General features: G+C 47.5%; 1 protein-coding gene across 2 annotated transcripts in view; it reads left to right on the forward strand.

Moving 5' to 3' along the window:
* LOC142559474 (uncharacterized) overlaps positions 1-27,574 on the forward strand; it is a 60,633-nt gene that overhangs the window by 13,080 nt on the left and 19,979 nt on the right. The window contains exon 2 of one of the 2 annotated variants that reach the window (XM_075671070.1): positions 26,561-26,683. In XM_075671070.1, coding sequence (XP_075527185.1) covers positions 26,583-26,683 — 101 coding nt within the window. In that variant the 5' untranslated portion in view covers positions 26,561-26,582. Of the gene's footprint in view, positions 1-26,560; positions 26,774-27,574 lie in introns of both variants that reach the window. The other variant, XM_075671071.1, reaches the window with a different exon arrangement.

The raw sequence follows: 27,574 nt of genomic DNA on the forward strand, positions 1-27,574 counted from the left end.
TAAAGTTGAAGGCACGATAAGCCACCTCAGGCGTGGCTTTTCGCGCTTGAGACGAACGGTCTATTTAAGCACGCCAGTTTGACCAGCCTAAGTGAGCCTCGGCTACGGGTCACAAGAACACACGCAGTATTTCATGACCAGCGTACGGAAGTAACACTCTTGCGCTTGAAAGAAAAAAAAATATATAAATACATAAGATAATCTCATGAGCATACGACGGGTAAGAAGTCGGTGGGCTTTTTCCGGAGAATGGAAGAGATATTGTGAGCTTATGTAGCAGGTAAGCCTTTGTTCCCAAAGTCCTCACCTCCTATTGTGCCTATACTGCTGCATTCAGGTACGCTGCGGTCCGCAGAATGCTTGAAAGATAAATATGTAGCGTCCGTGCGGGTCCACTTGTCTAGAAATGGGCTTGACACGTCAGAGAAAATAACGGCTACCGACGTCGCATTCTTTCATGGTAAACGAGTTCCGCGGTAGCCCGCAATGACTCTATTATGTCGCGGCATTGTCATAAGGTTACGGTGCTTTTGCGGAAGTTGGCACAATAGACAACTGAATTTAGCGACGGAAGGTTGAAGGGTGGAAGGCCATTGTGATGCCGTGATTTATTCATCAAATAATTGGCCCATAAAAGCGTTTTAAAGGCAATGTCACCGAGATGTGTCACGCCGTGAGCCTGCCTGAAACGTTTGTGGTACTGTTTGGACTGCGGTGTAGTAAAGTGAGAACTATTGTACACCGGTGTAACGACGAAGATACTTTAACCAGTCTCTGCATGGTCGACAGTCGTGGAGGAGTGAGAAGCTGCAGAAGTTACGAAAGCTGTTACCACCGACTGAGCCGGACTTTGCGGTTGTAATTGCTGCTACAGCGTCTATTTTCGGGTTTCTCTTTTCTAACGAGCCCACTCGTGTTGTACACATAAAAATTGGCTCCGAGACTTTTTTATGCACCTACATTATCGCAAGCTAGGCTTTTTGCGAGGTCCAAAATTTTGCTAAGACATTGAATATCATGCCATTGCAATGCGAAGGGAATCTCTTCCTTTATCAAGGTTTCCAGCATGCTCTTCCCTGCTGGTACACGTTTACCTCCTCTATGCTATGGCCAGCAGTTAGTTATTTGAGTACTTGCTGTACGCCGAACCACCTCCTGTTCGCACAGGTTCTTCTGTGAACATTATTGTATTTGGTCCGGCTTTTCTCCACGGACGCAGACAAACCTGTTTGGTGAAGAAATTCAGAACGCTTTATATTCTTCATATTTAGAAATGCTTAGGCGGGCTAACCAATTGCAAAAGACCCAACGAACGAAATTCCTGCTCACGCCAAAGTCTCCTTTCGGAAACCGCATTCCGTGCCGTTCGGCGGTGCCAGCGGAAAGGAACAAAACAAGGAACAAAGTAGTAACGACTGACTCGCGGAAACACCTCCGTGGGACCAATCTTTCCTCGCCGAGGGGGTCGCTTCTCTGTGGCGAAGATGAAAGCGAATGGGCATCAATTGGCGCCCTCGCCAATGGCCAGTAGTACCGGCAGTGATATCAAACGCGGACGCCCTCCACCGCCGCGCCCTTCCGAGCGATTTGGCATTCGCGTCCGATACTTGTGGCCGGAGCGATGACTCGTGAAAGCCTGCGCTTGCGTGAGCAAGAAATCCTTGCACTCTTCGCTTGCACGCGACGATGCGAAGACGGCTTGGACTTGCGCTTTCGCGCGGGCATTCCTTTCCTCTTACGCTGTTTCGTTAGACTCGCTCCTATTATCCTTGTTTGTTTGTCTGTGTGCGTGTGTGTTTGTAAGCGTGTGTTCCTGTAAGAGTATTTGCCCGTTCGTGCGTGCGTGTTTCGGGCTCACGTGTGCGTACGTGTGCGTACGCGTGTGAGTTTGTGCGTGCGCGCGCGGCTTCGTGCGAGCTTGCTCGTTTGTGTGTACCTGTCGCCCTGTGGGCGTGCGCCTCTGTGCGTGCAGGTCGCTTCATTTGCCGTCTTTCTCGGACATCTTTTGTCTTTGTGGCGCTTAGGAACACCCTGATCTCGGCTCGAGCACAGTCGCAGCTTACGCGCATGCGCGGAATGAATGTTCGAGCCGGGCACTGACCTCCCCACCCACTCCCCCTTCGTCGGAGAAACCATCGGCAACTTAGCGTCCCTTGATGATGGCCCGCTTTTTTTTTTTTTGTCTCCAGGCGTTCTTCGAGAGCAAAGGGTTGCGAGGACGCAACTCGTTCATTGCCCTCTGAGAGAATGGCAATAATCAAGGGGACCTCACAAGACGTATCCAACTCCGTCCGTGGCTTCTAGCGTAGTACCGGGACGTTGATGAAGCACTGTAACAATAGCGAGCCGGCCTTCGGTAGTTAGGCATCCGGATGGAACAAAGCAGCCGTCACGGTTCGATAAAGATATCAAAGACCCGTATCGGGTGCCCAGAAGCGACAGGTACGCTTTAATCTAGACGAAATATAGTCTAAAGGATATATGCTCGGGGCTCCTCTTCTGATCGTCTTCTGAACACACCCCGTGACGGCATCGATTATTACTGCGAACTGAATACCAAAAACACCCCATAAAGACGCTGAAAACACGTTAACGAAATTCTGCGGCGCTACTCGATGGTGATTGCACGTCCGTCACGCAGTCTCAACCCAACGCCGAATACACTTGCGTTTACTGCTCAGTGTTTGGGACGCGTTTCGCCATCCGTAACATTCCCGATGGTGGCGACACGTCGGATGTACTTGAGAACTGGCGCAATGACAGGCATGCGATAAACACGAACATCTGGCATGCGTTATTCTGTGAGAAGCCGACCATACGTTACTTCATGATAAGCCGCGAGTCAAATAAAACATGAAACCGCTGACTTGAATGGAAATGCCACTGCTGCCGCTGGAGTTCTCCAAAATGATGCTGTCCGGCAATGCTGTCTTCAAACCTCCAAGGTGCGGCTCACGAAAAAATCAGCTCTGTTTTCTTCGAGCATTCATGAGCGTCTCCTTCGTCGTATTGTATCTTGGTGTTCTACGTCACTCCCTGCCCTTGCTTTCAAGGCCTTGCTGAGGCACTAGTGCTACAGATACTACATATTTTACTGATCATCCATATCCACCATATGGACCACCACCATACCACCTAATATGGACATGTACGGGTTTACAATCGGAACGCTGGCGTTTCCTACTGCAAGCCGGCCTCCGCTACAGTGTGACAACCAGCTATGACCGCTGGATTTGATTTGATTTGATTTGATTTATTGATTTCCATTTACACACACACATGACAACAGATTCCACAAAGCACTGCTTCGATTCATACACAACACAGGCCTCACAGCACACATATAATACACATATACGCTCCAAGAATTATGCCTTAAGGGCAAGTCTTTATCGCAATAAAAAAAAAAACAAGTCTCACTAAATTTAGTGCATTGTTGCACTCAAGCGCTTAGCAGCGGGCAAACTAAGCGGCCTCTGTGTGCTGTCTTCGAGCCTTATTGATAGCAAGACAGCAAGGCCCATTGTTTGCTCCCACTTAAGTGGCAACACACAACATGTATCTAAATGCACCATTCCTTGCCATATCGTTCGCGCAGTAATGACATCCTCGAAGCACACTTTCTTTCGCAAGTTCTTTTTTACTTAGCATTTGCTCTGCATACGTTCAAGCCCATTAATTCGTGTCGAATGCGAAATCACCGCGGCGTCGCATGCAGCTAGCGGGAAAAAACAACTTAGCACTTTCCTAATCAATAAAGAAGACTCACGGCGAAATGCGAAAACACCCGTGTGCTTAGATTTAGGTGCACGTTAAAGAACCCCAGGTGGTCAAAATTTCCGGAGTCCTCCACTACGGCGTGCCTCATAATCAGAAAGTGGTTTTGGCACGTAAAACCCCAAATATTATTAAAGAAGACTCACGGAAAGGCAATTTCTTCAGTACTGCTCGGCAGTATTGACCCATTGCACTGAACAAATTACTTTGCGAGATTTTACTTTCAAGTCCAGTCTCAACGCTGAACGCACTCCATAGAATTTGATTCACCACGTAAGAGGTGGTTGAGCCATGGGGTTTAGTGCTGGCAAGAAAGGCTTTCTCGGAGTATTATTGATTACATCTTTAGTTCGCCTTTATTTTGTGTCGGCAAGTGTTGGTGAACGCCTGCTTAACACGATGAAATCAATTCGAGAGTTTCCACACTCTCTGGTCGCTCTTATCGCAGCGGGAGACGCGGGCAATGTTTTGAGCAACGTTCATCGCACCTTTCCCATTCCCTTAACGCTGTGGACGTATCGTGGCGTGAACAGCAGATGCCACAAGTTCTTTCTGCGATACATCTCGCCGTCTGATAGCTTTCCGAGGCCCAGATTCGTCATTGCGCCGTGGCGCGAAAGCTTGCCAAAAGGAAACTTCGAGGAGGTACAGCGGCTGGACAGGTTCGACCCAAACGTGTACTGGATCTTCGCTGTCGATGAACACTCGGATGTGACTAGGCTTCTTTCGAATCACTCCTGTCAGGTCGTCACAGTGACTGCGAAAGGCGTCAGCATCGCGGCAGTTGGGTACAAGTCTTGCAACAAACGAGTGACCAGTTCAACCCTGCAATGGAAAACCTTGCTGGGATCGCCGGAAGTCGAAGGAACGTATCCGAGGGACAGAAGCATTACGTACACGCTGCACGAGAGAGGAACTATTCCTCCTGACTGCACAAACATGGGGCCTCTGTTATTTATAAATATGGCACTTCCCTCTCTCCAGCTGCGGCCTCCCGAAGGAGCGGCTCTTTTAGACGCATATTACGCCATCAACACTACAGTTAATATGCAGTGCGCTGATTGGAGTTCTGGTGAAGCTCTCCTACGTGAAAAGAGCGTCGACTTTCTCCTTTACTCTTGGCTCAAAAGGGAGTCAAGCCCTTCGTTCGACTACAAGTACGGGTTCTTCTCCCCTTCAGCACTTTGTTTCTACGACCGTGCTCGCGCCCCCGTTCCACCTTCGTTTTACGACTTGTGGAGCTTCTTCTTCTTGTGTTTCATTTGCCTGGTCCCCTTCTGCTTCGCGATCATATTCGCATTTCACGTTCACGGTAACACTCGTCCAAGTGAACGTGTTCGCTTGTCCTCTGTCATCGTGTTCTTCGTGGCGACTTTTCTAGGCAGCAGTCCACATGGCTTGAACGTCAGTGGCCCAGCACCGAGGTTGGCGCTTGTGGCTTGGTTGCTGGTCATGTTCTTTACCGGGAACTACTTGCAGAGCAGCCTGACCGCTTCAAGGAGCATGCCGGCACTTTCAGCCGAGGTGACCAAGGAGGAGTTGCTGAAGTATTTGCACGACGGTATCATGGCTCCGTGCGTTGCGAGCTTTTCCTTGCAGATGCGAGGGGACCGGGAAACGCAGCCAGTGTTCACGCCGCTCGCCATAGCTCTTGACAAATGTCAGCCGAGCTGCCTATCAAAGTACGGATTCGGTTGTATGGCGAAAGTGCGCCATGGAACGCACGTTTATTTCAACATGTGCGTAGAAAAGGAACGTCACCTAGCATTCCCGCATGGACTGGTTGTCTGGGAAAGTACTTTGGCTGCCTGACAAACCTACTCTGCGGTGCACATTCGCTTCCCGCTGAGGTAAGTGTATTTATATGCCTTTATTTCAAATAAATTGTGTTGTTCCTAAGCGTGCTTACATAATAAGGAAATGGAAATGTAGTTCTTCACACATGTAGAAGCTTCAAGCTAACAATCGTCATTCTAATGCTAATAGGACAGTGTAAAATACGAACATTAACCAAGACCCTCTCTGTTTTTGGTTTTCGTCTTTGGTATACATGCATGCATGTTACAAAATCAGCGTTCGCCTTCGGGCCTCTGCGCAGGTACCAGCACAAGCGGCTCATGATGGCGGTCTCGGAATCTGGAATCTGGATGCATTCCGCCTCCCGTTACCCGTTCTCTCCAGTGAGCCAGGACACCGTCACTTTCGACATGCCGTTGCACGAATACATTGCTGTTCTTTGCACTGGACTCGCGCTTTCGCTGGTGGCCTTAATGGCCGAGATCCCCCTGCACCGTTGTCGCGGCAAGGGAGAATAGGATGGATTCAGACGGGCAATCCTACCCGCCTCCGTGATAGCTCAGTGGCTTGCTCGCTCGCTCGCTTTTTAAGACATAGCCCTAGCCCATTACAGCTGATTGTCCAAAAGCCTGCCAATAAAATGATAAATTTGACGACGACGAGTGGTGGTTCATGGTGGATGCATTTAACAAGTCACTGTTGCTGTGTCTTAGTGAAACGGGCCTCTATGCTTGCAGCTAATTTCATTTCTACATTATGCCGTGTGAGAACCCAAGCGAATCAACTAAAAGAAAGAAGGGGGAGGGGGTGTTGAGGGGGCAAGGCAGGAAAAACCTAATGAGTCAGTAAGAGAAGGAAAAAAAATTCACCGATGGTTACGATATTCCTAATGCTAAATTTGAGCACAGCTGTGTACGTGCGTTGATATCGCGATATATATATATATATGCTGGCGCGGACAATCTGTCTCGTGCGACAGGTAAAGGAAGTGTGGCACGACTGCCTCGCTAACCAGTAGATCGTCAGAGGCGACGCGGGGGTGACGTGTGGGCGCCATTCACAGAAGCCGACACATACAGACCTCTGTTTATGGAGCGCTTTATTTCCACATGCTGCGCTTTACTCTGGCGCCATTTCGTAGCCATCGCCACCGCAAAGCCCGTCTTTCGCAGCACAGCGCTTTTCTATTCACGCTTTGGCCATACCCTCCTTTTCCAGTTTCCACCTCGCGCTCTCTTCGCTATCGCCGACATTTATCTCCTGTGGCGCTCTGCGTTGGCTTACATCCTTGGCTGTGTTCGTTGGCTAAGTTGAAATTAAGCCGAAAAGTAGAAATTCTACAAGCAATCTTTGAAAAAGATTTCATACAAAGAGACCATGGCAAATCACTTCTACGGAAAGCCGCAACGTGGAAGAAGGTTCATGAAGGGAAAAACTGCCATCTACCCGCATGTATACCCAAGCTACAAAGGAAACCGATACGGTTTTCTCAAAGCCAAAGCTTCGTAGTTGAGGAAATATTGCTGACCAGGACGAAGTGTTCCTCAACTACGAAACTTTGTTTTTGAGAAACCCGCATGGTTTGCCTTTGAAGCTTCGTGTTACAAACAGGTGGATGACAAATTTTCCTATCATAAACAGACTAATATTAGTGAGGGAGACGTAGAGGCTACCAGCCGATATTTCAGGGATCAAGCCTGCTAAGGGTTGAAAAATACGCCCTACACCAACCTAAGTTTTGCACGAAAAGACAAGACGCTCTCAGCCCCGCACTTGTGCTTGCTTAGAAACGAATTTTTGTGAGCGAGGCTCTCTGCGGGAGACGTCTTAAATGTTTGTTCGCTGTGATCTCTCGACGGCGTAGGTTCATTTCTAATGCGTTAACATTACTAGGGTACCGAATGCCCTTCCCGGCTGCTGTGTATATATCAATGTTTCTTTCTATATATTTAACAGTTTACCCCCTACCTAGGTTGTCCGTGGTCGCGTAAGTAGCGCATGGAACTGTTGTTCTGAGGTAACAGGATTTGAAACCAACCTTCGGATCACTTTGGTCATTGAATAATGCCGACGTGTATATACGTGCCGCTCTTCAATAAACGTTGTTGAAGCCTACTTCGGTTACTAGGTATGTGCCACTGTGTCGCTTTACAGTTGCGAAAAAGATCCCTCAGATTCGTTCGATGCTGAACAGAATCGAACCCTCGTCCCATGCGTTCCTTAAGGACAGCAACCCGACGCATTAGCAGGCTGCGCCACAAGTGCGCTGGGCCTGGGCTGCCTTCTATGAACTCCATTCACGCCAACGCTTTAACCAGCTGCACCATAAGTGCACTGGACATGTGCCACTCTTCAGTGAACCTCTCACCAACTTTGTCCACTCAATATGTGCCACTGAGTGTGCGGCACGCGAGGGAACAAATCTCGGCGTTCGCAGGCGCACGGACTCGCCGGCGACGCTTCTAGTCTCGGAGGCCGCACGCGGACTTGTTGCAGTGCAGGCGCAGCGTTCCTAGAAAGAATTGTGAGGGAGAATCCGAGGTTGCCGCATTACACGTTTCTCAGCGCTTTGCGCGCACCGGTGCGCCATGCATCTCAGAGGACACGTGCAGGCTTCGCGGCGCCGCCGCTAGATGGCGCCAAATGTTCTTGCGCAAGCGCGAAAGAGGAGCCCTTCTGCAGGACGCGCCTTATACATGCCTGGCATTGACGGTGGCAATACGCTGTGTCGCTATATTGAATCAATGCTAAACGCATTAGCACCGACAGTCGTCGTGAGACGGGTTCCACTGCTTTTTTCGCCCTTTAGTAAATCACTGTGGTCTTCTTGTGTGACGAATATGATCACATGACCATGTGCACGTTCTTGTGGCTGAAGATCAACGCAGGGGCCCCTGCGAGATCCCTGCGGGTAAAACTTCAAAAAAGCAGCTAGAAGTGTAGGTACAATTTCAAATAGACCCTAATTCTCGGAACAAAATTTCAGAAAATGTCTCGCTTTGGTGTGCAAAACGCGATGACAGGTCGATAAAAAGTGGTCTGTGGATTCAGGATCACTAATCGAGCAGATAAGGTATAGAGAGCATGCATGGCGCCAGTCTAGAGGAATATGTAATAATAAAAGAAAAAAAAAGATATAGTGGTTGAATCCGGCAGAGCAATTTTGTGAAATTTCCAACTGATGTCTCCGACACTGTTCGTGTTGTTGGGTCGCCGTCATCCTGCGCTACTACGAGCGTTTTTGCATTTCGCCCCCATCGAAACGCGGGTCGCCGGGACCAGGATTCGATACCGCGACGTCGTGATTAGCAGCGCAACAGCGAAGCCACGAGCTACACTGGCGGGTTATGCCGAAACGCAGTTGAGCATCGCCATTAACATTTATTGTGTTTGCGCGTGCTTGACGAGTAGTCTCGTTATTTCCAGAAGATGCGCCGAACACGCTAACACGCCACAGCGCCCATACTAGTGTTCTCGGAAAAGGAAACGCCTTCGTTGAAAAGAAAGGGACGTTTTCGTAAGGCAAACTTCTCTGCACCATATCATATTCACCGCAAATAAAAACGGGGACAGCGGAAGAGAACACGTAAACAACACGAGCGGTATTGTTTATGTGTTCTCTCCCGCTGTCTCCGTCTTTATTTGCGGTCGATATCATATGCAGTAAACACCAACTAGGCCAAACAGAAGTTCTTCTGAAGCATATTTCTCTGCACCATAAATGGGCAATGGCGAAAAGTGTTTAAGTGTTCGGAACGCAATTATATGTGCAATATTGTTTACTGTGTATAGAGGTTGGGAATCTGCTGATAGTTGCATGGAGAAAGAACAAACTAACAAGCAAATCAAGAAATCTGCGCATTGCGCAACTAGCTCTAACGACGCATAAAGCATTTTTTATTCCGCCCAGCACGCGATGTCCTGACCCCTTCTTCAAAAATTTTGTTTCGGTGTCTACTTCTATGCACTAAAGAATGTTGACAACCTCTGAGGCTTATCTTGTACCGAAACACCAATAATCTGTTTTGTTTGCACTTCCTGTCTGGAAATCTACGAGGTCGCTGCGAGCGTGAAAGAAGCCCACAATGCACGCAAAACTGCGGCGCGACTGGCCGCACGAGGGAGGCACTTTGCGTGTATTCGCGCACTCCTTTCACTCTCGGAAAACGGTATTATGCAGCACGTAATGAGCAATAGAAAGCTGTATCGGGAGTTTTTTCTGTTGCTCTACAAAAGAGAGAGAGAGAGAAGTTTAATGATACGAAATGCTGAGAGGTCGGCCTGAGGTATATTCCTCTAGCCAGCTACTCGGCATTGGGGGAAAGGGAAGAGGGAAAGAAAGAGGGAAGAAAGGTGCATGATGGGTGACGATGACGATAGAAGGAAGATGTAGAAGATATGGCAAGCAATTTGGCATGCTCAAAGTCTGCAATCCAGGCCAGTGATTTTTAAAAAGTTCAGTAATGCCTGGATGGCCTTCAAACTCGATTGAGCATCTGGCCAAGGGCCTAAAATAACATCCTCCGACAACGGTGCGCTGTAGAGACGCTTAAGGTTGTTGTCCAACCTTTCACGCTCTTCCACGTACTTAGGGCAGTCACAAAGCACATGACCTATAGTCTCAGTCACATTGCACACCTAACAGTGTGGAGACTCGGTGCGTGGCATGAGGCGCACGTATCCGCGCGTAAACGCTACCCCCAGCCTTAGTCTGTGCAGAAGACTGGCTCAGCTTCGTTGAATTTTCGGTGGTAGCCTAAAATTCATGGTAGGGTCCAATCTCTGGAGTCGTCTGTGGCGATTATCCGGATTGTCCCAGTGCTTTGCTGTCCATTTTCGGATGACACTGGAGAGGAGACAGTTGGCGTCCGCTCTTGAAAAAGGAATTGAAAGCAGTGACTCTCGTTCTTCGAGTGCTTTCTTCGCTTCGGCGTCGGCCAGTTCGTTGCTCTGTATACCACAGTGACTGGGAATCCACTGAAATGTGATGTGGTGGCCGTTTTCTTGCGCTAAAGTGTAGAGCTCGGCAGTTTGAAGAGCCAACACTCTGTAATCGCTTTCTTTCAACACCACTCTAAGTAGTTGAAGAGCCGATTTTGCGTCACTGAAGACTGTCCATATTTGAGGAGGCTGTCGCGAAATATACTGAACGGCCTGTCTGATTGCCACTAGTTCCGTAGATGTTGTAGTCGTCTTGTTATACAGACGAAACCGTCGAATGACTTGATGCGCAGGCACGACGAAAGCCGCACCAGACGCATACGACGAGACCGATCTGTCTGTATACACGCTCTCCGAAAAGCCATATTCTTTCGACATATATTCAAGTGTTAGATGTCTGAGGCCGACGGTAGGTATTCGCGATTTTTTAGAAATTCCGGAAATGGATAGACGTACCGGTATTTTGGACATTACCCATGGGGGCATATGTGGAAGGTCAGCCGGGGCAAAGTATGCTGGTATCGCAGATTCTTGGCATTTAACGGCTCTTGAAAAAGTGGAGTCCGGCCGTAAATCGGGTAATGTCGATAAGGGATGGCGTCACCCGTACCGATGCTGAAACATCGGTACGGGTGACTCTCTTACAGAAGTCTTCGGCAACCTGCACTTCCGTCAGAGATTGGTGAAGTGCTAGAGCACGGAAAGGATCTTTTTGCTGAGGAGGGGCACGAAGGCTTCGTACTATCTGCCAGATCCTAGAAAGTGGTTTTCGAGGATCCAGAGACGAACAGAAGGTCCTCCACCGTTGTTTTCCCATTTTTTGAAGGTGACGCCGTATTTTTCGTTGATCTCGTCGACATAAGACAAGGTCTAATGACGATTGAGTTCGCCTAACCTTCCTTTCCGCTCTACGACGGATCGCTCGGAGCCGTTCATATTCAATATCAATCGCCGTTCTGGATGTAGGTTCACTGATGAACTTAGTTGCCTTCTGCACTGATGATACAATAATGTCTTCTATATCAGATGGTGAAGTGATGTCTCCGCAGTACTCTTCGACAGATGTAGAGAATGTGGACCAATCAGTGCAGTGTACAGCAGATGCAGTTGATTGCACAAACCACTTCATCTGCACATATGTTGGTATATGATCGCTCCCATGCGTTTCTATGTCCAAGCACCAGTTGACTAAGGGCAGGAGGCTCTGAGATACAATAGTGAGGTCTAAGCAACTTCCGTAGGTAGTGCCGCGGATGTAAGTTGGAGATCCATCGTTGATGACAGCCAGACCTTCAGTGTCTATGAAGTCTATCAAGTTCCTACCCCGGCAGTTCATTGCAGCACTTCCCCAGTAAGGATGATGAGCATTGGAGTCTCCAATAACAACATGAGGGCCTGGGGAACTTTGTAACACAGTGGATAGATAAGAGAGTTCAAGTCTTTGTCTAGGAGGTATGTAGGCGCCGATGATCGAAAACACATGTAGTTTATGTTTTAGTGTCACACTCACATATTCATTGCTGTCATGTGGAGTGATCGTGTTGCGCACAAACGTCATGTCATTGCGTATACACATTAACACTTTGCTCTTGTGTCCATCTTCACGTGACCAGAACTTAACATATCCGGAAAGGCGAAATTCCGACGTGAGATTTGGCTCGCATATCACGATCACTGGGAAGCGGTATTTGAAGACTCGTTGCCTAAAGTCAGACATGCGGCCGCATAGACCTCGAGCATTCCATTGCATTGTAACAGAATGATGCATCTTCTGTTCCAATGTCCAGTGTTTTATCGTGAGAGCCATGATTAACGCCCTTATTTTAGAGCCGCTAATAGCGGCTCCATAGCATCTAACGCCTTCACGACCCATAGTGCAGTTGGCGTTGCCAATCCGGAGAGTAATATACGCATAGTGTTTACTAGCTGTTTAAGCATGTCTATCACCTTTTCATTTCCAAGCCTTTCATTACCCTCCCGGCACTCGGGGAGCGCCGAAGGAGTATCTCCTCCGGAAGCCCATTGACACTATTAATCTGAATATAGTATTTGAGAAGTTGAATAATTAATTAAGGCTAATTATCTAAATAGGCGGAATGAAGAAAAATGAGTATTTCCAAGCGACGGCAAACAACATTACCTTGGCTCTGTCTAGCTACGTGGCATTTGCACATAATTAATGTTTGGTTCAAATTATGCGGGACACTCTGTATGTGACATTTTTATAGATAATGCCAACATTTTCGTCATAACTTTTATCTTGTTTTATATCACTAAAACTACTACTGCACAAGAATTTCACGCACCCTAAACTAGAGTACGCGCCAGGTTTTTAAGACCCGTACACTAACTAATTCTCTTGCGTCCTTGTTCTAGCCCAGTATACTGAACTGCTCCTGCAAGGTTTATTGGACAGAATTACTCCATACTGCTAGCGTTTGACCTAAAGAAAGCATTAAAGCGTTAAATCTTGCTGACCTATCTCTACGCCGTCAAATTTCTCGTTGATGTGGATTTTACAGAATATGTGACACTGATGAAAATCTTAAAAAGAAAACATTGCTAATAATTCCTAACTACGTGTCACCGCACATACACCATCGACACGAAGTTGGCGTTCCAGCATCGAGAACAAACCTGCATTCCGAATCGTTTAATCCGAACAATAACAGATGAAGGCAGGGGGGGGGGGGAGGTATTCTAGAATCACCTTCCCGCTCTCCATCGTTTCCGTACAAGATGCCACATTGTTCAAGTCTCCAATTTGTTATCAGCTGTAGTAAACATGCTGTTATTGCTTTTGCTGTTAGTTTATTTTCGCTCTTCTCAACACTATTCTGCAATGCCTGAATGGCCCTGAACGTGGTTAAATGGAATGAAAATGTCTACCACAAATTGCACACTTGTAGGCCCTATAACTCATGGTGGACACCAGTTTGAGTTTGGTGAATTTTACGTGCTTTAAGGCTCCGAATACGTCATGCGCAGCGCGATAACGGCTTGATCTGCACACGTGACGCATGCATGATCGAGTAATGGTTTCGTTCCTGTACACAACGTCTTAAAACTAAAGCGCACTACATTTATTCGCAGATTAGGAAGCTTACATGCTTAACTTATAATACTGCTAGAGGGGCGCGTACCGTCCAATATTGCAATCGCGCTCGCTCCATGATTCTACCGGGTCTGCCTATAGTCATAGGTGGTCGGTGCGAATCCTTCTATCTTGCTCTCTTCACACCATTTCCGGGCTCTATGTGTCCCATTCGGGGGCGTCATAGCCAAGCAACCGTCAACTTCAAAAATTTGCAGACTCGTAGACTTTATAACTCCTGATGAGCACAGGCTTGTATTGTATGAAATATGCCTATTATATATCCAAGTGAGTTCTTTCAAGCGCAATTACTCCCGCTCCGATGAACAAACCTTGTGCCAAGCTATGCGTCTCTGAACGTCGGAGGAGGGTCAAACGCCGATTGCGTCGTACATGACGCGACAACAGACCCATCTGTGCTCACGACACTTGCACGATAGAGTAATGAATTCTTGCCTATACACAATGATACCAAAGTAAGGCGCGTGGCTAGTACGGTTGCAAAGTCGTAAGGGATAGCAATGTAACATGTTTGCGTTACATGCGCTTTTACCAAGCAACCCTGTTTCAGGAAGCGAGATTGTTGTGTTGTTGCCGATTCGCACGCGTCTGCGTTAAAATGGTTATCGCTGTTTTTCAGCATACTATTTTAATCCGCTCACGAATTCACTTCCATTTCTCGGGTTTTACGGGCCAAGGAGACTCTGTCAAGCCTCTGTTGAAGGAACCTCTGTCAGGCCTCGGTGCCTTTTGGTCTTGTCCCCGTTTATGTAAAGATACCGAAGGAAAATTAATCTCTCCTCCTCTTATCCTTTTAAATTGATATTGATAATAAAACAGCGATTTGATTTTGAGGCACGCCGTAGTGGGGAGACTCCGGCTTAATATCGATCATCTGTAGGTATTTTACCGCGTCCCCAATGCACTGGACACGGGTGTGTTTTGCGTCTCACCGCGGCCTATTTAAGTACATCTAAAACGTAGAAACGCTTTTCTGAGATAACCCATGTGCCGATTTTAATGAAGTATGTTGCATTTGAGAAAGAAAGGTTAATTGTAGTGACTGTTGGAAGCGGAGTTTCGATTTGGGGCCTGTATTTCATCAAAAGAATTTTCAAAAATTGGAAAGTTCGAAAGAAAACAAATAGAAAGGTGAACTTTACAAATTAATAGCTCTGCATCAAAAACAGATATCGCGGTTTTGTAAACGGCGTCCATTACATAATTCAAAGAGGACATATTCAACATGTCAATTTATATATTACGTGAATTCATTACGTTGTGTACAAGGGCTCCGGAAAGGCTGTATTTCCATATTACTAAATTTTTTTGAGATTCTTGTGCAACCTATCAATTTTGTCCGCTTTAGATGTACTATTAGCTGGAATTCACATAATTGTAATATCATCTTATATTGCTGATTTAAGCGTTGTAAACTTGCTAGTTTTGTTTTCTTCTGAAAATTTCCGATTTGCGCCAACTTTTTGTAAGAAACTGACGACTTAAATTAAGAATTCGGAACAATAGTCACTAGATCTTCAGTTTTTCCTTTAAATCCAGCAAGCCTCGTCGAATTTTGTCCAGGGGTGGCCGAGAAACACGGATTCTCCTCTTACATGTATTTAGATAGGAGCACCCGAGCTAAAGCATCCTCTAAATCGAATGCGCGCACACACACACAAAAGAAAAATCATAGCGACCACCGCGTTTTCTCCGAGGAAGAACAAACAGCACGTGCATGTCAGTAAATGCAGTGCGCTCTTAAAACCTGGGTGTCCTTTCGCACCCTTATCGAGAGCACGTCAGCTAGCGGCGAGTTAGTCCTCGGTAAACTGGCAGCGTAGATTAGCAGTACACGCATCATTCCGTGCTATGAACTAGGTGCAGTTATGCGTGCAGTAACATGACTGCCATGCTAGACGCCCTGGTTCATTAACAATATCGCAACCACTACCACTCTAATGCACTTCGATCGGCTTTTCTTAGCTAGCTCTATACTGGGATCGAGCTGCGAATTTCTTCTTTTCGCAACTCCGTGCTGTTTAGAATTTCCTTAATTGTTATACACACACGCTTATTAGCTCGAATCCAAATCATTATTTACCGCACATTTGTACGAAGTTAGCGGCAGAAAAGAAATAATCATTTTCTGAATCAAAGAACAAGGCTCTCGGAAACTCATCTAGTTTAGTACTGGTTGGGATTATTGAACTGTGGCATTAAGGCAGCGACATCAGACGGTATAGCGCGATCTTGCATTCAGGCACACACTGTACGCCGAACCTACGCCATAGAATTCAATTCACGACGGACGAGGTGGCACCGCCATGTCATTGGCTCTTGGCAGCAGATGTCTTTTGGCAATTTTCTTCACTACATGCCTAGTTCGGTATCTTTTTGTGTCGGCAAGTGTTAGTGAACGCCTGCTTAACACGATGAAATCAATCCGAGAGTTTCCACACTCTCCGGTCGCTCTTATCGCAGCGGGAGACGCGGGCAACGTTTTGAGCAACGTTCATCGCACCTTTCCCATTCCCTTAACGCTGTGGACGTGTCGTGGCGTGAACAGCAGATGCCACGAGTTCTTTCTGCGATACATCTCGCCGTCTGATAATTTTCCGAGGCCCAGATTCGTCATTGCACCGTGGCGCCAAAGCTTGCCAAAGGGAATCTTCGAGGAGGTACTGCGGCTGGACAGGTTCGACCCAAACGTGTACTGGATCTTTGCAGTCGATGAACACTCGGATGTGACCGGGCTTCTTTCGAATCACTCTTGTCAGGTAGTCACCGTTGCCGAGAACGACATTAGCGTGGCTTTCGATGGGTACAGGTCTTGCAGTGAACGAGTGACCAGTTCAACCCTGCAATGGAAATCCTTGCTGGGATCCCCGGAACTCGAAGGAACGTATCCGAGGGACAGAAGCCTTACGTACACGCTGCACGAGAAAGGAACTATTCCTCCTGACTGCACAAACATGGGGCCTCTGTTTTTTGTAAATATGGCACTTCCCTCCCTCCAGCTGCGGCATCCCGAAGGAGCGGCTCTTTTAGACGCATATTACGCCGTCAACACTACAGTTATTATGCAGTGCGCTGATTGGAGCTCTGGCGAAGCGCTCGTACGAGAAAAGAGCGTCGACTTTCTCCTTTACTCCTGGCTCAAAAAGAAGTCGGCATCTTTGACCGAGTACAAACACGCATTCTTCACCCCTTCCTCACTTTGTTACTACGTCCGTGCTCGTGCCCCTGTTCCACCTTCATTAGATGACTCCTGGATATTCTTCTTCTTGTGTTTCGTTTGCTTGACCCCTTTTTGCCTCGCAATCGTGTTAGTATTTCACGCTGAAGGCGCCACTCGTCCAAGTGAAAGTATTCCGTTACCCGCCGTCATCATGTTCTTCGTGACGACGTTTCTGGGTCGGAGTCCACAGGATTTGAACGTCGGTGCTGCAGCACCAAGGCTGGTGGTTATAACGTGGTTGCTGGCCATGTTCTTTACCGGGAACTACTTGCAGAGCAGCATGACCGCTTCTAGGAGCATGCCGGCACTTTCGGCCGAGATTAACACGGAGCAGTTGCTGCAACATTTGCACAAAGGGACCATGACTCCGTGCATTGCAAGGTATAGCTATGAGGTACGCGGGGATAAGACAAGCCAGCCGGTGTTCATGCCACTCGCCAGAGCTCTTGACAAATGCATGCCGAACTGCCTAGACCTGTACGGGTTCGGTTGTATGGAGGGAACACGCCAGGGAACGCACATTTATTTCAACACGTGTGTAGAAACTGAACGTCTCATGATATTCAAGTATGGACTGGTTGTCGGGGAGAACACTTTGGCAGCCTGGCAAACATATTCAGCCGTCCATATTCGCTCCCCGTTCAGGTAAATGTTCTACATTGTTTACGTGTTTACATGCTTACACATTTGGGAAACGAAAGTGTGTTTATTTGCAATGTGGAAATCAACATATGGCGACACACTTATTGTCCCATTCGCTTTATGTAGCACGAGGGTCAGGGTGAACAGGCACGTAGTGAATGTTTGAAACTGGTCAGAAGGGACAAGCATTGTAGAGACTATAGTATCTACGTGACTGAATTGGATAAAGTCATAAACAACTCTCAGATCGGCGCAACGTCATTCAGGCATAGATCGATAGTAGGTCCCACTGTGATGGATTAGAAATAGTGCCGAAAAAGTTTGTTGCAATTTATCATCATCGTTCTTGAGCTGGCTCTAGTACATCTTGCAGAGCTTGCAATTTACCTTCACTAGGGTTCCTAACCTGCCGACCTATTGCAGCAGATTTTCTGTTTTTGTATATACGCTCCTTCACGGAAACCTTAACTGATCAGAGCTGCTTAATTATGTCACACTTCAGATACCGCACAAGGTCACAAGGGGGCATTGACCATTATTCGTTCCTTCTTGTCAAAGCAAACATCCTGGTATGTATAGAATACCAAATCTCTATAGCACTTATTTTGCTGATCTTGATAGTTTTTATCCGTCACTTTAGTTGTTCTGTCCACACCTTCACATTGTTGTGTGCTATTTTTCTCAGTGTGGGAGGACGACAAAGAAGTGGCTCTTGTGTAGAACCCCGTTTTCCACTTATCTCATTTTATGAGTATTTTTGCGTGTTTTCAGGAGGCGCCGCTCGCGAGACCTTCGACGATTAGAGTTAGATGTCTGGACGAGAGAGACATCACAGCGTCAAGCGCTCCTAGTAAGCGCAATCACCTCATGAGCGACACAGGCAGCGAGGACACCCTGTTGTACTAGTTTGCTTCAGAATATGTGTCGGATGACGGCAACTACTTGACAGTTGTGAGACAAAAAGGGAGGAGGCGAAGCGTAACTGCAACAAGGACGATTGCGATTGCAAAGAACCATGACCCGGCTCATACCATCCTCTTCTTGTCCGAGACGCCGACCGGCGGCCAGAATCGGCTAAGCAGGCAAGCCATATGTGTGTCACGCTAGAGGCTCTTGTTCCGCATGAGATTACAGACGTGAGAATTAACACCCCGAAGAACATTCTGGTGGTCGATGTCAGGACCAGAGCAGCGCTCGATATCTTGAGTAGTCAAACTGCTGGCCAAGAAAAATGTTGGCAGCATGATGTCACACGACAGCGATGCTTCATCAGGCGTGATTTATGATGTCGTTGGGTGAATCGACGACAACGACGTGCCTATTTTGGTTAGACCCGCTAAAGCAGATGTAATTATTTATGAAATCCGTCGCCTAGGAGAATCACGTTGTGTGAAGATAACCTTCAAGGGAGGAAGCTTGCCGTCACTAGTGAAAGTTCGATTTTTTCCGTCGCTAGTGCGACCTTTCGTTCCAAGAGCACTTCAGTGCCGTAATTGTTTGAAGATCGGGCATGTTAGCGGCATATGCAAAAATTCGACCGTGTGACCTAAATGCTCTGAGCAGCACAGCGTTGATGCTTGCCGTGCGACTGACCTCAAGTGTGCCAATCGCTCTGGTCCCCATAACGCATCGTCGAAAGGCTAACTGAGACAGAAGACAGAGCTGAAAGTCTTAAAACAAATGGTGAGTGATAACTCAACGCAAAGAGAGGCCGCCGGCATAGTGTGACGGCGTCGTGTCCATCGCAGACGATCTTCGTCTGCTAGAAATACTGATACCGTCGTAAGAAAAAACGCTACATCCTGGAACTGGTCCTCTGAAGCCGGAATACCGCACTGACAACACGGTGTCTGGGGAGGCAGTGAATACACCTACTGCAAACGCCTGGCATGCACTTCCGACATTAAGTCTTCGAGCAGAAGAAAGATCGACAGTGGACTACCGACTTACCAATGACGGCACAAATCGTATGCGAGGTCAAAACAAGCAAGTAATTAAAATAATCAAGTCGCTAATGAAAGTCCTTGGTGCGTTGGTAAATGCCATCTGCTCGGGGTGCACTGCAAGTGCTGGACGGTCTGGATCCGGTTCTTGCTAGCCTCGAATCGCAAGCACAATGGCTCCACCGCCTCATCCGTTCTCCAGCAAGTCGAGGAAGCATCTATTCTGCAATGGAATGCCCGTTGACTGAAATACCATTTTTCTGATTTTCACCATTACGTTTTCGCCAGTCGATTGCCCATTATTGTCGTCTATGAAGAGAACCTACAGAAACCCGTCCGACTCTCAGGCTATGAACCTTATATGTCATCGACTTGTAATGACATTGGCAAGGTGATCGTCTGCATGCGATGTGAGCTGACTTATGTTGTCCGTCTACAGCGCCCTCATGACAGTGATCAGTATGACTGTTTCACCGTGAAAGAACACAAACTTTCGTTAACTATAGTGGGCGCTTACCTTTCTCCATCAAGTCGCTTCGACAGACAGAGACTGAGTAGCATTTTAGATACGACTCCTGGTCGATGGATTGTGTTCGGGGACTTTAAGGCACATCGTTCATGTGGGGAACCATCAAGGTAAATTCCAAAAGAAGAAACCTGGTTTCCTTTACCTGCGACCATGAACTTTTCTGTCTATATGATTGCTGTTCCACGTTTCTGCGCGGCCGGATGTACAGTAGTTGTTTAGACTTAGCATTTGTCTCGCGATGCCTCACTCGGTGTGTTCATTGGTTCGCAGATATAGAAACCCACGAAAGCTATCACATTCCTACCTACCTGAATATGTAAAAGGCCTAACCAAATAGGTTTCATCAAATTGTAAACATACAATACATTGGCTTGTGTTTAAGTCACTTATTGAAGACGCATGCCAAGAAGGCTTTCAGACCGCACTAGAAATTCAGATCGCCAAGGCCATGCAGGATGCTGTACGTTGATTTCGGCCATTGGAGAAATACACGGATTTTGAGGCGGAAATACAGAGGCTCCGTGCAATCCGCCGGCGAGCGGAGTGACGGCACAGATTGACTAAATCGGTTTGCGACCTTAGAGAGGCCAGACGTCGCCTTGCTGCACTGCAAAATCAACGCTGGAAATCTTTTTGTGAGTCTCCGGATCTCTCTCTCTCTCTCTCTCTCTCGGTTGTCTGGAGAACTGTCCGCGGATTTCAGCTCCTCAACAGCGCCGTCCATTTAAATCTCTAGCCCTCTCTCAAGGACACGGGAAGCCAATGTAGCAAAAAATTACTGCGCAAGGATCGCGGGCCCGATGATCAAGCCTTGCACACCTATTCCTATTGCCCCCCTGGCTCCCGAGATTCCCTATAGACGCTCCTTCCTAAATGGAAGAACTGGAGGCTGCGCTCGCTGTGTGCAGGCGTTCTTCGTCACCAGGACCTGATGGCATCACATACTCTGCCCTTGCAAACCGTGGTAAAGAGGCCCGAGATGCATTTCTTGTCCTATACAGCGCATCATGGCATGACGGCCTGGTCCCTAGCACGTGGAAATCCAGTCGCCTTGCTCCGCTCCTCAAGCGTGGCGAATCTCCACTAGAATTGTCATCTTACTGCCTAATAGCACTGGCCTGCTCTGTCGGCAAGGTAATGGAGAGAATGATTCTTACACGGTTACTATGGTACTGGTAATTTTTCACCGTCTGTCCAGAGGTATTGGCTAGCTATCGAGGCGAACGTATGTACAGCACCAGAAACATCTGAAACGAATCGCTGCGGCCTTATTCCTTGATGTTAAAGGGGCCTACGACAATGTAGTTCATCATGCAATTATGCGAGGTGTGTTAGAAAAGTATCCGACCTTTGACCGAAGAAGAAAAAGTGGCATAACTGGAGCGCTGGAAACCTAATCACCCTCAAAGTAGTCCCCATTGGACTCCACACACTTCTCCCAGCGGTGCTGCCATCGTTGGAAGTATTCCGAGAAGGCATCTTTCGGAATGGAGTTTAGCTCAGCTGTCCTTTCCGCCGTAATGTACTCTCTTGTCCGAAATCGGACTCTTTTCAATGGCATCTTGATTTTGGGAAACAGCCAGAAGTCGCAGGGGGCCACATCGGGGGAGTAAGGAGCCTGTTGAAATACAGGAGTCTGGTCGTTCGCCAAAAACAGTCTGAATCAAGTGCGAGGAATGTGCAGGACCATTGTCGTGATGGGTGCGCCAACTTGCTGTTCACCACAGCTTCGGTCTCTTGAGCCGCACACCATCACGTAAGCGACGGAGGACATCCCTGTAGTACTCCCTGGCGATTGTTTGACCCTGTGGTGCGTACTCGTGGTGTACCACACCGCGGGAGTCAAAGAAAACAGTCAGCATCACTTTCACGTTTCTGCTCACTTGGCGGGCCTTCTTTGGTCTTGGTGATGTGGAATGCTTCCACTGTGAGGACTGGGATTTGGTTTCCGAGTCGTACCCGTACACCCAAGACTCGTCACCAGTGATTATGGAGTTCATGAAGTCGGGGTCACTGTTTGTGGCATCCAGCATGTCCTGTGAGACTTCAACACGAAGTTGCTTTTGCTCCACCGTGAGCAGCTTCGGAACAAATTTCGCCGGAACTCTCTTCATGGCCAAATCTTCAGTCATAATGGAATGTGCAGAAAAAGTGCTGATGCCCACCGCTTCCGCAAGTTCTTGGATGGTCACACGACGGTCCCGCATCACCACAGCATTCACTTCGGCAATTACCTGGCCATTTTGGCGTATTTATGACCGACCGGAGCGTGGCTCGCTCTCTACCGATGTGCGGCCGTCTTTAAAACGGTTGTACCACTCCTTCATATGTGTGCTGCTCATAGCAGCGTTACCGAAAGCCGTCTGAATCTTCCTAATGGCTTGCACTTGGCTGTCGCCTAGTTTCTGGCAAAATTTGATGCACTAGCGCTGCTCAAGTCGCTTCGCCATTTTCCTTGCAATACCCTATTTAAATGCTGCGTCCCAGCGACTGACGCTATCGGCACGGGGGAAAAAAATTTGCGCATGCGCACGAAGGTTCAAGGTCGGCTGATGCAAGCGCGCTTGTTTCATGCCTTCAGTCTTCAGAATACTTTCAGAACGCCGCCCCTTAATGCTCTATATGTAGTGTACGCGGTTTGTTTGTGCTTTTCTCTCTCCATCTCCCCATCTCTGGTTAACCTACCTGCCTTTCTATGTATCCTTTTCTCTCTCTCTCTCTCTCTCTCTCTCTCTCTCTCTCTATATATATATATATATATATATATATATATATATATATATATATATATATATATCCTCGGTGTAGGTGCTCTCATTGGACCTGTGATTTAATAGACTGTCAGCTTGCCTGGTCAGATACTTTTCTAACAGACCTCGTATACAGCATTATTTTTGGGCTTCGTGCGGTACCAGTTTACCTGCACTAGGAAATACGAGTACTTGCACTACGAATGTCCGCAGACTCCAGAGTGTTTAAGCCCAATCACTCGGAACCTGTCTCGGTCTGCTAAAACTACGTCATCGATTGCGACAGTGGCCATTGCCAGAGACGCTCCTTTGACAGTCTGCCTTGCTACAGATGTCCTGAGAGCACATCCGACACCTCACTCGGATTCCCTCACACTATTTTGCTTGCCTGCCAGCAAAGAGGCCACATTCAACATTTGCCAAAAGTGTTGTGTCATCACCTCTTAGATAGAACCTGCAGTGGCACTCTGACGTCACTGAAGTCTTGAATTGTGTATCTTAGATAGAGCGCACGTGCTTGTGTGTGTGTGTCTGTGGTGTCACTGATTAGTGGCACTGTATAGCTATATAAGACGGCCACGTAAGTGCCTTGTGGTTCTTTTCCGTTGTATTGCAAGTGGCAATAAACATGTGTTCTTGCAAGTAGGCTGCTGCGTACTTGAAGACACAACAAAAAAGTGTTGTAAGACATCAGTCCTACTTTCCACCACAATTCACGCCTGCTACACGAATATCAGACCCATTGTGGTGTTTGTACCGGCCGGAAGTGCAACTGACAATTCCGGGCATCAGAAAGCTGGATCACCGTTGCAAGCTTTGAAGCAAGCAACGTTGGAACACGTTGCCAACGAGCACAGATTCCGGTAACACGTCCACTCCGATGACTCGGTAAAACTCAAGAGCTCTGCTGCTGCAGACATCATCCCGGCAAAGTCTGACCAAATCAAATTAAAAACCATGTGTGACCACATCGACGGGTGCAGAACTTGCAGCACTCCGTGTTGCACTTGTCTTTATTAATCAGGAACCACCGCAACAATGGAAAGCCTTTAGTTACTCCAACGCAGCCCTTCAGTGCATACAAAGCCCAATGCACCACGGACCCGATGAATAACTGGCCTCAGAAGTTCGACAGATATAATCTTTCAATGGCTTCCAGGACAATGCAGCGTCCGCGTTAATGACCACGCCGACGAAGCCGCCCGATCTGCCCATGAAAGGGGTCAACGTGTCTTGATTCCGCTTTCTCGAACTGAAGCGGCGGCTGGGCTGCTATTGATGTCTCGTGGATGTACTTTGCCCCTGTGGAACGCGAACGTGTTCACAATCTGTCGTTTACGTTTGTTGTCTACGTATATACGGTTGCATCTACTACGACGTGAATAGACTACGCTGTACCGTCTGTCGCTAGGCGTGGCATTTGCGAACTCGTATGCCTTCCTTATTGGAACGGCCAACAGCCCCACGTGCGACAAATACAGCAGCGATCAGACGTTCGCACGATTTATCTGTGTCCGTTCCGCGATATAGTTCCCAGAGACAAGTGATGTGCAGAGTGCTGGACCAGTTGGACAATCTTCCATTGTGAGAACTGAAAGATTTAGGTCAGTGTTGCTTAAGAACATCCGCAGTGAAGGCTTTACTCGCGTTACGAAGGTTCCTGCGGTCTGGCAGCCTTCAGAATACTTTCAGTACGCCGCCCCCTAACGCTTTATATGTTGTGTACGCGGTTTGTTTGGGCTTTTCTCTCTCTCTCTCTCTCCCCCCCTCTCTGGTTAACATACCTGCCTTTCTATGGATCCTTCATCCTTTTCTCTCTCTCTCTCTCTCTCTCTCTCTCTCTCTCTCCTCGGTGTAGGTGCTCTCTTTGGCCCTGTGACTTAGACTTTCAGCTTGCCTGACGAGGTGTATACTCTTCCAGTGTTTTTTTTTTCTCGCACATTTAATGTTCTTGTTGAATTTACATGTATTTTACATGACTCGTTTCCCCTTATTCACTTTACTTTACGTTGGTGTCTTTGGCTGTAAATTTTCATTTTTCATTGTGCTTGCTCACTAATCCGTTCATTTTCGATTTGCCTTCTCTTTGTCAATAGATAAGAGCTTCTTTTAGCAACCTTCATTGTCCTCTGTTGTGTGCCAGTATCATGTCCAGATGTCTTTTGTGTACATCCATCCTTTATTTTTTTTAAAGGTGTACGCTATATTTTAGTTAATTACCTGTATGCCAGTATTAAAACCTCATGGTTTTCCATGGGCACCTATTATAAAGGCTGGATAGATTAAATCACTTTTGACTCTCACACATTGTTCGTGTTCTTCTCCATCTTTGTGTTGTGAATTCAGTATGGCTTTTTTTTAATCTACCTAAACTCTTCCTTTTCATTATAGTCAGTTTTTATTTCATATTTTTAATGCGAAAGCATTATATGCCCATCGAACGAAAATTGGGGGTAGTCGGCGTGACCGAAAGATGATACCAAAAATGGCCGCGGCGGAAAGAGTAAGAAACACGTAAAAGAATATTCGAAGCCACGTCAACTTTGTCAGGGCTGTTACTGTAAAGAAATAAATTTAATGCCTTTGAAAAGAAAATTTATTAACACATTTATTTCTGGGTGGGATTTGAACCCAAGCCCCTGGTGGGCGAGACGTACACGTACACGCGTCCCCGACGCCATGGCGGCTCCACAGTTCTGGCTGACTAAAGGTGGGCCCAATGCGTGCGTCATTGGGCACGTGATGGCGCAGCCAATGGGGAGGAGATCGCGCCACGTCGTCAGTATATGAAGTGAGCGCGTTCAAGACGTTCCGAGGTCTACAAGCGGTATAATGCTTTCGCATGCGTACACGTAAACTGTGTTAAGCGTCCCTGCCGAATTTTCTTGTGCTTTTATAGTGCTGTTCCTGGGCAGGTTAATAAAATTGACTAATTGATTCAGTCATTCCTTACTGGTGTAGAGGCACGAAAACAAAGATGTCATCCTTTGCCAAATATATACAGTAGCAAAGGCCAGCTGAGTAGTTCTACCAAACTGCCCTGTACAGAAGTAAACGTCTATGTTGAAGGGATGGCCTCAAGGCTTGCGAGGGGATTCGGAGAATTTACCGCGCTCTTCTGTTCCCAAAAGGGACTCCATACCAGCCTCCCAAATGTAAGAGAGTAGCGAATGATATGACGGTGCCTTTCAGCCACGTCTCTATAGGTCGTGATGGTCTTGCGGGCTGACTGTAGATTGGACGGCGTGGGGACGTCTGATATTTGCAGTAGCTGGGAAGTCCGTAATAGGGGAGTAGGACACGAGAAAGCATTCGAGTGAACTTGTGAAAAGAAAGTTGGTTTCATTTACACTCTTGAACAAATGTACGCCAAATGGGGCGTTCATATGCCACACAACGATAATCGTCATCTGTTTTGCTTGCGTTTCCTTTCTTGAAAACGCTGCGCTCGTTACGGTCTTGTCAAAGATGCTCTGTCATGCTGATAACGCGCATGGCGTTCGTGACTTGGAAGTGCCGGGCTCGCAGCGTTAAAGAAAGGAAATGCGGACAAGACAGATGACGATTATTGTCGTGCGGAATGATACGACCCAAAGGGTGTAATTTTGTTTAAGAGTGCACGAAACAGTGCTATATGGGCGCCGCCATTTACCGTCCGGTGCGGGAAAGTGACGACGCCCTCCCCCCACACCCCTGTACAGGATATACCCAACAAAACAACCAGTCTGCTTATGCTCCCTTTTTCCGCGTCTCCTCTCTGTTTATTTCGTTTCCGTTTCTCTGACACATGCATGCTTACACGTGATACTAAACAGGCGTTCGTTGGCCTTTCGCGCCTCTCCGCAGGTACCAGCACCGGCGGATCGTTATGGCGGTGTCCGAATCTGGAATGTGGATGCATTTCGCCTCCCGTTACCCGGTGCCCTCGGTGGACGAAGACACCGTGTCCTTCGACATGTCCTTGCACGAGTACCTGGCGGTTCTTTACGTTGGACTCGCGCTTTCGCTGGTGGCCCTGGCGGCAGAGATCCTCGTGCACCGATATGGGGGCTAGTGAGAGTGAGATGACTCACGACGAACGATCGCACCCGCCAGCGCGATAGCTCTGTTGCTTGCCTGCTCGCTCCTAAAACCACGGCTTTTGCACAGTGTAGCGTGTCGGCTGAGAAGCTGGCGTTTAAAGCGTGTCACCGAAATCACTTTGCGCATACTAAGTTACGAAGTCTTGCGACTATGAACGATGCTTCAATGCAGTGTACTTCGCATTTCACTGGTGTAGTATGTGCGTGAAAGAAGCCTCCATGCTTGCGTCTAATTTTATTCCCACATTATGCCGCTTGCCAATCCAACATTTTCAATATCCACCAGAAGATTGATGAATGCAGCTTGCAGTGTGATTTGACTGACTGAGCCACAAAAATAGCTCGTCTCTCCTGGGAAATTAAATCTCGTATTACTGTGATGTACAGCATATATGTTACACGCTAATGTGGTGGGACCTCTTTTTAATACAGCAATATCGGTGGCGGAGAAAATAATACAGCAATTCCGTGGCGGAGAAAAAGGTTATTTTTGCATACGCCTTGTAGACATTGATTTAAGGAAAAGGAGCTGCAGCCAACCACTTACCTGCGACTGTTCTCAACAAAAATGTGTGTCCCAGCTGCTTAGTGGTATATGAGATTATGCCAGTATTGCATATGTGCGTGTTGTCTAAAATAATTTAGTTTCGAAAACGCTCGTAGGTATGTGATGTGACTATCTGCAGTTTATGGGTACATGTAAAACACTCAGCATCAAGTGCAAGTAAACGGTTTCACAGGCCCAGCGATCATGCAAATAGTTTCGCTGCAGATGTTT

The sequence above is a fragment of the Dermacentor variabilis genome, chromosome 10 (assembly GCF_050947875.1).
Source record: "Dermacentor variabilis isolate Ectoservices chromosome 10, ASM5094787v1, whole genome shotgun sequence".
NCBI classification, from domain to species: Eukaryota; Metazoa; Arthropoda; class Arachnida; order Ixodida; family Ixodidae; genus Dermacentor; species Dermacentor variabilis.